The sequence below is a fragment of the Brachyhypopomus gauderio genome, unplaced genomic scaffold (genome assembly GCF_052324685.1).
Source record: "Brachyhypopomus gauderio isolate BG-103 unplaced genomic scaffold, BGAUD_0.2 sc47, whole genome shotgun sequence".
Lineage (NCBI taxonomy): Eukaryota > Metazoa > Chordata > Actinopteri > Gymnotiformes > Hypopomidae > Brachyhypopomus > Brachyhypopomus gauderio.
The window spans coordinates 902153-915237 of record NW_027506873.1 but is presented as its reverse complement, the minus strand read 5'-3'; the positions used below and the strand labels follow the sequence as shown (position 1 = coordinate 915237).

At 41.8% G+C, this 13085-nt stretch overlaps 1 protein-coding gene across 3 annotated transcripts; it reads left to right on the top strand.

Moving 5' to 3' along the window:
- The first annotated feature begins 642 nt into the window (after positions 1-642).
- On the top strand, positions 643-12600 carry ptpn11a (protein tyrosine phosphatase non-receptor type 11a). Of its 3 annotated transcripts, none has more exons than XM_076986541.1 (16): positions 643-915; positions 1753-1875; positions 5880-6074; positions 6195-6387; positions 6507-6626; positions 6896-7009; positions 7112-7208; positions 7367-7446; positions 7829-7987; positions 8260-8391; positions 8625-8779; positions 8932-8999; positions 9502-9653; positions 9756-9868; positions 9975-10080; positions 10204-12600. In XM_076986541.1, exons 1-15 carry the CDS (start codon positions 902-904, stop codon positions 10036-10038), a joined length of 1779 nt encoding a protein of 592 aa, XP_076842656.1. In that variant the 5' UTR covers positions 643-901; the 3' UTR covers positions 10039-10080; positions 10204-12600. The 3 variants fall into 3 exon arrangements, with proteins under 3 accessions (XP_076842656.1, XP_076842655.1, XP_076842657.1); XM_076986540.1 differs by having other exon boundaries at positions 7367-7464; XM_076986542.1 differs by lacking the exons at positions 9756-9868; positions 9975-10080; positions 10204-12600 and having other exon boundaries at positions 7367-7464; positions 9474-9653.
- Positions 12601-13085: the final 485 nt, after the last annotated feature.

Sequence of the window (13085 nt, the reverse complement as noted above, 5' to 3'; positions counted from 1 at the left end):
ATGTGCTCATTTAGTACGAGTTAGTATGGATAATTTGGTGTGACATATGTACCACCACTAGAGGACGTAAGTCTTACATATGTACCACCACTAGAGGGCGTAAGTCTTACCTATGTACCACCACTAGAGGGCGTAAGTCTTACATATGTACCACCACTAGAGGGCGTAAGTCTTACATATGTATCACCACTAGAGGGCGTAAGTCTTACCTATGTACCACCACTAGAGGGCGTAAGTCTTACCTATGTACCACCACTAGAGGGCGTAAGTCTTACCTATGTACCACCACTAAAGGGCGTAAGTCTTACATATGTATCACCACTAGAGGGCGTAAGGCTTATCTATATACCACCACTAGAGTGGTACATATGTACCAAGTCTTACATATGTACCACCACTAGAGGGCGTAAGTCTTACATATGTACCACCACTAGAGGGCGTAAGTCTTACATATGTACCACCACTAGAGGGCGTAAGGCTTATCTATATACCACCACTAGAGGGCGTAAGTCTTACATATGTACCACCACTAGAGGGCGTAAGTCTTACATATGTACCACCACTAGAGGGCGTAAGTCTTACATATGTACCACCACTAGAGGGCGTAAGTCTTACATATGTACCACCACTAGAGGGTGCAGCTGCTTTGGTGCTTTGTCGCAGGTTTGGTGACGTTTTGCAACTGAAGCGAAAGGTCTCCGATGCCGAGGCCTAACGATTTTTGTTCCTCTGACCAATTTTGAACAAATGTCCATTTATCTAAACCCGTTTTGAGCGGGTTGTTTCCTTATGACGGATTTTGTCGAAGATAAGCCGGGCTTTAGATATCAGTGTGGTAATTTACCATCAAGTAAATTAAGTTGAAGCAGGTATCTGGCGTGGGGAAAGAAGGCTTGTGAAGATGACATCTCGGAGGTGAGGTCTATGGAGATGAAAAACAAACCGTACGCGCGGATGTTGGCTCATCGTTACTTAGGTTGTAATGATAGTCTCGTTTGACACTGCGTTTATAGGCATAAACAAACCCTAGACTCAGAGGTAAAGCTTTTCTTTGTCATGACTCACTGACACGGCTATGTCGACCCGTATTTCAAACTTGGTTGTATTATCTGGCTGGTGTACCGGGGTTGAATTATGCTAATGGCTAACAACTATCGCGTTAGCCAGCCGAGTGAGACCAGTGCAAGCAGACTAGCTGTTTTCCAACATAAAGTAATCTCAAAAACATTTGGGTAGATTGGCTAGAAACACATGCACCGAGAACTTAATCTGTGAGTTTTGTTCTTAACTTCAGCGCCTGTGACACGTCACAGACTCCGGGAGCAAATGTTGCTAACAGATGTGCTAGCACGAGTTAGTCTTAATAAAACAGCTACAAGACAAAGCCTTTGACAGGTATTAAATCGCCTTTTAAGTATGTACAATCACTGAACTTAATTTCCCCCGGTTTTCATGTGTTTATTATAATTTCCCCTGCTTTCTTTTCTTGGAAAGATGGACCGTGTTTGCTAAAGCCGCCAGCCACCTAACGCTGAGGTTGTTGTAATGTCCGTGATCAGCGCTAGTTTAAGTAGATTTAATTCCAGCTGATTTTATCTTTACCCTATTGTTCCGCGCAAATGTTGGAAATTGAGTCTATTCGTTAGTTTAGCCACAGATATTGAGTGCAGTAGTGACCCTAACACCAAGATGTCGCGTAATCTCCTTTGTACCGTCTAAGAAAGCGGCTGTAATACCAGTTTCTGTTAATAGGTGGTTCCACCCCAATATTACTGGTGTGGAGGCCGAGAACCTTCTGCTGACCCGCGGAGTGGACGGAAGCTTTTTGGCCCGCCCAAGTAAAAGCAATCCTGGAGACTTTACTCTGTCTGTCAGGTGAGCGTCTAATTCTGGATGTGCTTGCAGAGAGACAATAGTTATAGTTGTATTCACGTTTATTCAAAAAGAAGATACAATTGGAGGGAAAGGATTCACCACAACAGCATTTTTATATCCAAAGCCACAAAAGACAGGAAATGAAATTGAATGCCATATTCCCTTACTTAACGTAAATCTTTCCAGAAGACCACACATTACTGTTGATGCGGTCAAATATGTTAATTCTGTACTTGAGCCCACTGGACAACTTGTGAGGATTTATTTGAAATGCTCAAATTCCTTCTCAGAATACATGTTTAAAACATTTCACAAATACTTTTCCTAGTTAATAAGAATGAAGGACCAATGAAATGGGTGATATTTGTATGCTTCAGCTTTTAATAATACTAATGGGTCACAACTGCTTGTGATGGCGTCTGGAAATGATTCACAATGCTCGTTTTCTGTAGTAGTTTGTCTTATATCCAGTAAATGTATGTAGGTTATTTCATGTTCAGCTACATAACCAATTTATGTAAATGCATAAATTGACATGACAGTGCTACCCCTGACCCCTAACATTCATTCACCATGTACACCATGACAGTGGTACCCCTAACCCTCATTCACCATGTACACCATGACAGTGGTACCCCTAACCCTCATTCACCATGTACACCATGACAGTCCTACCCTTAACCCCTAACCCTGACCCCCAACCCTCATTCACCATGTACACAATTACAGTGCTACCCCTAACCCTCATTCACTACGTACACCATGACCCTTAACCCCTAACCCTGACACCCCACCCTCATTCACCATGTACACCATGACAGTGTTACCCTTAACACTCATACACTATGTACACCATGATAGTGCTACCCCTAACCCTCATTCACTACGTACACCATGACCCTTAACCCCTAACCCTGACACCCCACCCTCATACACTATGTACACCATGACAGTGCTACCCCTAACTTCTAATGCTCATTCAGCATGTACACCATGACTGTGCTTAGTGTTGCATTTTAAAATCTACTTCCTTTTTTACTCTAGTTTCTGCATCATTAATGCAGCCAGCCAACATTTTGTTCCTTCATGTCAAAGAGAAACTTCCTTAATGAATGTTCTTAAGTGTGGTGCTTGTTATTTTGTTTTTCAATCATGTGATCAATTTTAAAATTTATTTATTTGATTGCTTGAGCACTTGGGTCATTCCATGTCAAATCAACCAAAATTTGGATTGGTCCCCTCCTGACCACCTCAGAATCCCTTCAAACTTTCCCCATTTGTAGGCTCATGGAAAAATCCAAAGTATTTCTGTTCCATGTTAAATATTTCAAGAGTTACAGCCGTTTTTGTAACCTCACCCTCAGACGCATCTTTTGCGAAAGTGGCTAAATAGCAATATTTGAATGTGAATATCTCAAACTATTACAGCTAGAAGGCTGAAGTCATTTTCACCTGTCATTATCTCATGGATGGAATAGAAGAAGACTGATCTATGTTTTATGTTTCAAAGTACTTCCAGTGGCAATGTTGAAGTAATTATTAAGGTACCTGTATGTGGCACCCCATTTATTCATCTATACTCCAGTTTTTGCACAATTTGCTGTCAAATATCCGATTTCACACATACGGTACCCTTGTTTGGACACTGATTCCCAAAATACCTATATTTATTTTTTCAAATTTTTTGTTCTATTATGTACTTTGATATGTGCTGATTATATGGTAGAAAAATTGGAATGGCCTTTTTTGATATAGTGGTTTTATTTGTAATTGAATTTATCAAGTTTTTGAAATTTTCGTGAGATTTTTTTACCTTGCTTTCCTACACTACTGTTGATCTGCTTGTTTTTTTGTGGGGTTTTTTCCAGTAACATATGCTGATGTACCTTGTAAAATATAACAGTCATGATAAGATAATTAATTTAAAATTGCTATTAAGTTTAACTGCAAATTATTATACAGTGATATAACCTGTTTTTCAAATATTTATTAGGTTCTTAGGGTGCGTGTTGTGATCACAAACTTGTGTTCATATTATGTTTATTTCTTGCTACAAGTTTTGACGATGTGTGTTGAGTGCCATTTCAGCAAGTCCTTTGCTGTGTTCCAGTTCCACAGGCTTTTGGAAGTGGTGCTAGACAATATCAATTGGACAATGAAAATCTGACTGATATCTCGGCCAAGTTTAATGCTTATGCTGCAACACATTTCTAGTGTATAAATAACAAACTGTATAATTACTTAACTTTTGTTGATGTGTAACTTAATATGCATCTGGCGCCTTTGTGTAAATAAATCTTTTGTGTAAATACTACATTTTAGCACAACAAATTTTGATTTGCTTCTCTTTTTTTGAATGTTATTTTTCCATGATATTGGTGATTTTCAGTGGTGAATAAAACCACTATATCAAAAAAGGCCATTCCAATTTTTCTACCATATAATCAGCACATATCATAGTATATAACAGAACAAAAAAAATGAAAAAATAAATATAGGTATTTTGGGAATCGGTGTCCAAACAAGGGTACCGTACGTGTGAAATTGTATATTTGACAGCAAATTGTGCAAAAACTGGACCACATACAGGCAACTTAATTATTACTTCAACATTGCCACTGGAAGTACTTTGAAACATAAAACATAGATCGGTCTTCTTCTACTCCATTCATGAGATAATGACAGGTGAATATGACTCTTAGTTGATTTTTTTTTTTTCTTTCAACTTTGGGAATTTGTTCTATTGACACAACGTACAGCACCAGAAAGTACATAAAGTACAAGTATACAACTTTCTAAACATACAAAAAAATTAGCTGTAATAGTTTGAGATATTCACATTCAAATATTGCTATTTGGCCACTGAGGCTGAGGGTGGTGTTACAAAAACGACTGTAACTCTTGAAATATTGAACATGTAACAGAAATACTTTGGATTTTTCAATGAAACATATCTGCCTACAAATGGGGAACGTTTGAAGGGATTCTGAGATGGTCAGGTGGGGACCATTGGTTGAGTTGATATGGAATGACCCACTTGTATGTATGTCGATATAAGCTAAGTCGACATTGGTGCATTTGTTATTACAATATTAATTTTTTTGCCTTGGAAGCTTAGAAAGCTGTTATGTCCATAAAATGTACTTGCTTAACCTGTGGAGTACTGTTTGATAACCCACAGCACTGCCTGCATCTAGATACTGTCTGTATCTAGATACCACTGTCATAGTAATTAGGTCAAACCTGAACACTTGGCAGTACTCTGGGTTTTATCAAACAGTACTCAACATGGTAAGTAAACAACACAAGTTGTTTCTTTTTACAAAACAATTGTCATCATGAGTCGAACTGAAACATAACTATGATCGCTATGATCACAAGTCTAGGAAATGCACTTCAAATGCTGTCAACTTAATTAGTTTTAAATTAATGTGTCAAGCAGAGATTTTAAATGATCGACTTTAAAAGTGTTCAACATTCTGGAGAGTTCAACATAGCCACACTGCAACAGCAATCTGGCTTGTTACGCCACACGCCTGAGAACACACGGCTCTTCTGTTGTGGAAGAATTGCTGTTACGTACACATCATTTCGTGAGCTAAAACGGCTTCTTGCTGATGGGGCTGGGCTGAGACATCATGCCAGCTTCCATCATCGATGGGCACAGCACATGGTCACGCCCACAAAGCGCTGGTGGGGTGCACCCTGCCTGCTGTACTTCGTGTCCCTGCTATAACGCAGATAACTGGATTCATTACTGATTACTTGCTAGGACATCAACTTGAGCCATTGAACTGATGGATATGCATTTTAAGGAGTCTTCTACCAACAAAAAACATACCAGCCATTTCTCCCCTTTTAAAAAAGAAAACTTACAATGATTTATATTATTGTGTTATTTCATGCAGTATTAATATGCAGATGGTTCCCTGTTAATATTGTTGTACTTGCCCAATCATACCGGATGACGGACGAAATGTCTGATTTTCCCCACCTTTGTTTAGGCGAAATGGGGCTGTCACCCACATCAAGATCCAGAACACAGGGGACTACTATGACCTGTATGGAGGGGAGAAGTTTGCAACTCTAGCTGAGTTGGTGCAGTACTACATGGAGCACCACGGTCAGCTAAAGGAGAAGAATGGAGACGTCATTGAGTTGAAGTACCCTCTCAACTGTGCCGACCCCACCTCCGAGAGGTGCCCCTCATCCACCTCAGTCTTTGATTCACTCGGGGAAACAAATGACAATGACAACCTTATTTCATATGCTTCGATGTTTGGTGGACGTCACCCTTACATTGTCTCTCTCTCTCCAAGGTGGTTCCACGGACACCTATCAGGTCGGGAGGCGGAGAAATTGCTGACTGAGAAAGGGCGGAACGGCAGCTTCCTGGTTAGAGAGAGCCAGAGTCACCCGGGCGACTTTGTACTGTCAGTTCGGACCGGCGACGACAAGACAGACAGTAGCGATAGCAAACCCAAAGTTACCCACGTCATGATCCGCTGCCAGGTACTTCTAAATACGAAGAACCCACAACTGCTCAACTATTCAAACTGCCTGGTCTGGCCCAGGTTTTGGTATATCCGAGTCTTGGGGTCTGTCACCAAACCACTCTTTCTGTTTGGCAGCATGATATGAAGTATGACGTGGGTGGTGGGGAGAAGTTTGACTCCCTGACAGACCTGGTCGAACACTACAAGAAGAATCCCATGGTGGAAACACTGGGCACGGTGCTGCAGCTGAAACAGGTCTGACAGACTTCACCAAGAAGACTTTTATGAGGCCAGCAGTCTGAAACTTAGGATGTGTATCTCTAGAAAGATTCCTGCACTCATTAATATGTGGGTTTGGGGCATTTAAGCAAATGTTAAAATTAGAAGAACATTCCTTCAGCATGATTTTTCAAACTAGAAAGTATTTGGTACTAGAAAGTAACCTCATTGAACTTTTTTCTCCCTTGTTCAAATGTGTATTGGTTGAAGTATGGGCACTTACTATGTGTCCCTGCACGTTGTAGCCCCTGAACACCACACGCATTAATGCCGCTGAGATCGAGAGCCGGGTGCGGGAGCTGAGCAAGCTAGCTGAAGCAACCGATAAAGTGAAGCAGGGCTTCTGGGAAGAGTTTGAGGTGAGTGGTCTTCTTCAAGGTCATGCAGCAAGTTGCGCAGGTACAGAACCGTGCCCACTAAGCACTCTGAGCTTTGACAATGTCTGTGCTTCTTCTGATCAGACACTTCAGCAGCAGGAGTGCAAGCTGCTGTACAGTCGCAAGGAAGGTCAGCGTGCTGAGAACAAGAACAAGAACAGATACAAGAACATCCTCCCCTGTGCGTATCCATGATTACTTCTTCTGTTCTACATAGCTGCTGTCTTTCAGTGATTCGACATGTGGGGAAGAACTTGAAAGTGGGAAGAGCTTCTTTTGCATCAGGGACATGTGGGTAACAAAATGTCTGACACGACTCTCCCTGATTGTTTCCCGCAGTTGACCACACTCGAGTAGTCCTCAACGATGGTGACACGAACGAGCCGGGTTCTGACTACATCAACGCTAACATCATCATGGTAGTAACTGACATTATGGTAAACATGATCTACTCACGAACATAAACACAAGGCCTTTAAATACACCAGGATTTAAGTGTTTAGAAGGAAATGTTTGTGTATTTGTGAAATACAGTAGGCAAGCACCTGTATCCTGTTTCCTTCCCACTAGACCGTGATATCTATTTCAAGCCTTTAATGCCATTTGGCACTGCGTACCAGTACCAAGTTTGATAAATGATCCAATTTCACCAAGTCACACCCAGTGAAATTAACATGTAACCATAGTATTGGTGTTACAGCCAGGAGTCCCTGCGTCAGCACGACAGTATTGGCTGTACATGGTGTGAAAGACTTTGGCTGGTTGGCCATTTAACCGGAGTTGACCATTATGCCCCTACAGCCAGAGCTGGAGTCAAAGTGCAACAACGCCAGGTTAAAGAAAAGCTACATTGCCACGCAGGGGTGCCTACAGACCACCATCAGTGACTTCTGGAGAATGGTCTTTCAGGAGAACTCCCGTGTTATCGTAATGACCACCAAGGAGGTTGAGAGGGGCAAGGTAAGCAGTTTCTAGCATTTCATTTCTGATTCTTCCAAAACTTTTCTGTTTGCATGCAGGCATGATTCATTTTATTCATTTTTCTTTGTTTACAGGATTTACTTTATACATATTATTGTAAATCTAGGACATACCTTTAGGAAAACATTTGAAGAGAATTTGTTAAATTTCTCAGAATTCTCAAGAAAACCTAAGCTTTTAGACTTGCGTGACTAATAGTTATATCTACAATGATGAATCAGGAGCAGTTAATCCTGATGTTTGCCCCTCAGAGTAAATGTGTGAAGTACTGGCCGGATGTGTCTGCACTTAAAGAGTATGGAGCCATGCGTGTCCGCAATGTCAAGGAGACATCGGCTCATGATTACATCCTCCGAGAGCTGAAGCTTTCTAAGGTTGGACAGGTAAGGATGTCCAATTCAGATGCAATGCAAAAAAGTTGCAAAAAGTTCCTGGCCCACTGATGTGCTCTAGTTTCAATACATTTATTAGTATTTGGGACTTGAACTAGTTTTTGTCCAGGAAAACCATTCATAATCCTACTTGATGTGTCCTAGGTTAATAAAGACGGTAGTGTAACAATAAATGAAGGCTAACTTCAGCGCGTTGGTGTTAGTAGCGTTCTCTGGTTGTGCAGGGCAATACCGAGCGGACCGTGTGGCAGTACCATTTCCGTGCCTGGCCCGACCACGGCGTGCCCACTGACCCCGGCGGCGTGCTGGACTTCCTGGAAGAGGTCAAACTAAAGCAGGAGAGCATTCTGGAGGCGGGCCCCATCGTTGTACACTGCAGGTGGGCGAGGGCCACCCCATCCCTCCAAGTGTCATTTCCTTTCTTGTTCCTGTTGAACTGTGGATCCAAATTTTACACAGCACCTTTCCCCACATGTCTGTCTTGTGGCATGAGATCGTGCCCTGTTATTAAAGTTCATCTCTTCCCACTAGCGCTGGAATCGGGCGAACAGGAACGTTCATCGTGATTGACATCTTAATAGATGTCATCAGAGAAAAAGGTAAAACCACACGATGTTCCGGTTACTCCACCCACTGTTCACACTGTATCTCTGTGATGTTACAGTTATACCACCCGCTGTTCATGCTGTATACTCCACTTGCTGTTCACACTATAACTGTACAATGTTGCGGTTACTCTACCCGCTGTTCACATTATACATGTACGATGTTGCGGTTACTCTACCCGCTGTTCACATTATACATGTACGATGTTGCGGTTACTCTACCCGCTGTTCCAACTATAAATGTACGATGTTCTGGTTACACCACCTGCTGTTCACACTATAACTGCACGATGATGCGGATACTCCACCCGCTGTTCACACTATAACTGTACGATGTTCTGGTTACTCCACTCGCTGTTCACACTAACTGTACGATGTTCTGGTTACACCACCCGCTGTTCACACTATAACTGTACAATATTGCGGATACTCCACCCGCTGTTCACACTATAACTGTACGATGTTGAGGTTACTCCACCCGCTGCTCGTGCTGCAGGGGTGGACTGTGACATTGACGTGCCTAAGACCATCCAGATGGTGCGATCCCAGCGCTCAGGGATGGTGCAGACGGAGGCCCAGTACCGCTTCATCTACATGGCGGTTCAGCATTACATAGAGACACTGCAGCGCCGCATAGAGGAGGAGCAGGTTGGGGGGAGGGGGGTGTTCTGTGGTTAGTGCATTTCTACACTATCTATTCTGGAGTCCTGCTGGTCTTGACTGAATAACCTTTTGTCATTCTCCTGTCAGAAAAGCAAAATCAAGGGCCGTGAGTACACCAACATTAAGTACTCGCTGTCAGATCTGAGTGGTGGAGACCAGAGCCCACTGCCTCCCTGCTCCACTACGCCCACCTGTGCTGAGTGAGTCGCACCTTCACTTTCTTGGAACAGAATTTTCTAAACCTTTTGTTGCCTATAAGTGATTTGTTCATTGTGTGTGTGTGTGTGTGTGTGTGTGTGTGTGTAGTATGCGGGAGGAGAGCTCCAGGGTGTATGAGAATGTGGGTCTGATACAGAAGAGTCACAGATGAGGCTCAGATGAGGTTCAGACTCCAGCACTGTCCAGCTCACAGGTACTAGCACCCAATGCTGACCACACACTCAAACATTCTTCGTCTTTTAATTGGTACTGCTTTAACAGTAACAGCGATTACAAGCCTAACATGCATAATACGTTTTGTTTCGTATTTCGACAGGAACCATATTTTAGTTTTCGCCAGCCGCACCTGAATGCCTGAAATGTGATCACTGTTAAACGAAAGAAACAAATAAAATAAATAAAACAGTGCTTTAAAAAAGGGAAAAGCACAGAACCATCTGTGAGGACACGTGTGGAGGAGACTTCAGTGCTCTTCCTTGCAGAGCAGCCTTTTAACCCCTGTTGCTAAGAAACCACTGTGAACATCGTGAAGCCTTATTCCTGACCCAGAGCTGAGAGAAGCTGTCCAAGCAGCTGTTCAGTCATGGAGTTCTTCAAGCAACTGCTCAGTCGTGAAGTTCTCCACAGTTCCCTTCAGGCTACAGATGCAGAGAGGATCAACTCTTCAGTCGTCTTGTTCTCTTTCTTCTGATCTTTGTTTTTGTTTATTTTTTTTTTCTTTTTGTTTCTGTTTGGTCATGTTCCCCTGTTTTCCTTTGAGGAACACTAAGTATTCTCCAAAGAAAAAAGCCTGTGTCAAAAACCCAAATTCAGCCACTCATCCAGGTCCATGTTTCTCTAAGATCTGGGAACCAGGCACAAGGGACCCCCGCTGAGTTAAAGGGATGTTTCTCACCTTGAAATGAGTCTGAATTTTCAGCATTCTGTACCATTGATTAAGTATGTAGTACTGATGGAAGTATTCACCATTTGCGCTAAGATAAAGACACTCGTGCCACCTTCACAATCTGTTTGCCTGAAGGTTTGCCTTCCAGTGCCATGCGTGATCAGTACATCTGAGAGTGTTAGTTTGCAAGGAGGTTGCTGGGTCACCTCACCCACCTCGGTGTTCTTACGTTCAAGTTCCTCTGGGGGGTGTGACCCATCTTCAGCAAGAGACATGTTCAAAGTCTGCCCAGTCTCCCACAGGGTTGCTTTTGGCCCCTTGTCGGATTGATGGAGTTCTGTGATTGGACGGTTTATTAAGGGAAGTCTTTTTAAAATGTATATTATATATATCACCCTGCCCCCATCCTGGTTGTCAGTTACTGCGGTTACCGCTCGATTGCTATGAATTTCTGGGGGTTTTTTTTGTAGTTTTTTTTTCTTAAACCAAACGCTGTTTGCCATTTCTTACTGCCTGTGTATATGTAAAAGCACCGTGTGAACTTAATTTTTTAATCCTTGTTGTAAAGTGACTGCACATTGAGAAGTTTCATTGATCATTGGTTTTCAGGCTTTGAAGTGCTGGTGTGCTCTGTGATGGAAGAACCTTGACTTTTGATGGCTAACTTTAAAATCTGTCTATGGTATGACTTTGAAGGCGTGTCTGTGTAAAGAAGTTTCTGTATTTTCTTTTTTTTTCTCTCTCTTGAAGCATATAGCTGCCTCCACCCCCCTCTCCACTTTAAAGTGCAGGTTTGGACTTCCTGTTACTTCCTGTCAGTACATACTTCACCAAATGTTTTGTCTCTATGGTATTGTTCTTGATAATAGTGAAACTAATTAATTCCCACTATTGTTATTTAATGTATTTTTCATTAAATAACAATGTGTGCTTTATAACTTTTATTTTATAGCCTCATCATTTCAAGTATGTAAAGCTTTTCCACCCAGTTTGACCTGTACATATTTGACAGGCTCTGTTCAGGCCAAGGTCCTTTTGAATGTAACTAATCCCCTTGAATTATAGTCAGTGTTAGACGTCGGCCTTCCCTCTTAGTACCGTCACATGGGCTTGGACAAATGGCCATCTCTGATGTCTAAGGAACTGAGTAAGTGTTTTATAATTCTGTTTTCTTGCAGATGAGGATCACCCATTAGTTGAGGGGTTGCATCTAGTGTACTGTAGTGGGTTTGTTTATTTTACTGTATAGTGCGTGAGTGTGAGTGTCATGCTGTGGAGTGCTTTTATATATGTAAGTGTGATGGGGTGCGCGTGTGTCTTTATAATTCTGTTGATACATGGTCAGCTCCTTAATGCCTGGTCCTCTTTATTGATGCATTTTGATTTCCATCATTTGGTTTTATCTATTCAGCATTAACATTTATACGCGTCTTTGCATGTAAACATAGCCCAACCACCACTCTTTAGTTTTGTTCTATGTCTAAATCCAGTCCTCTGTAGAATCACAGCCATTACACCTGAGACTTAGAGACCCAAACAACTAATGTGAATTTTGACATCCTGAAGAGAATAAATGGAACGTGAACTCGGTGCAAACAAACTCTATTTTTGAACTTGTATATTGTACATGAATATCTTGTAGAGGAGAATGTCCTTACTAAACATATCTAATTGCCAATAAAATATACTGTATGTTTAATCCAGCAACTTTTCTCATGGCTGAATGTGAGCCTTACTGAAGCTAATAAGGGTTAATGTGTTGTTTGGCTATCAATGCAATTAACCAATTATCAATTTGAGTATACAATAAACAAGCTCACATCTTCATTGTTGACCTGTTTTCCTTCTATAATCCAGATTTGTACTGAAGTTCCTGTGTACTTTGGTTTCATGGTCTGCTTTTTCCTGGACACTGACCACTGATGGAGACACAGGATACTAAAACAGAATGAGAAGAATAAGGATAGAGTGCTTAAATGTCAAGGAGCTTAACTGCTTCCGTTCGATGGATGGATGGATCTTGCACAATTATTGCACTCTGTTTTAAATGTTATTGCACTGGTTGTTTTAGTGAGCATTTAAATTTATTGTATATAGTCCGGTTATTGTTTTGATCAGTCTGTTTTCCTGTGACCCCTCCTCCCCTGCAAAGAGGAGTCGTAAAGTCCAATAGCATGAAGGACAAAGGAGTTTTTAAACCTATTGGTCCTGCTCTTGGAGTCAACAGACTCCTCTGGTTGCTGATGACAGTGTGCAGAGGATGACTGGCATCGTCCATAATTGTGGAGCTTGTCCAATGTCATCTTCTCAGG

Coding starts and splice junctions, on each gene's coding strand:
- ptpn11a (XM_076986540.1), top strand. Junction 7,209..7,366: donor ATACAAGAACATCCTCCCCT/GTGCGTATCCAT, acceptor TGTTTCCCGCAG/TTGACCACACTCGAGTAGTC. Junction 9,000..9,501: donor AGATGTCATCAGAGAAAAAG/GTAAAACCACAC, acceptor CTCGTGCTGCAG/GGGTGGACTGTGACATTGAC.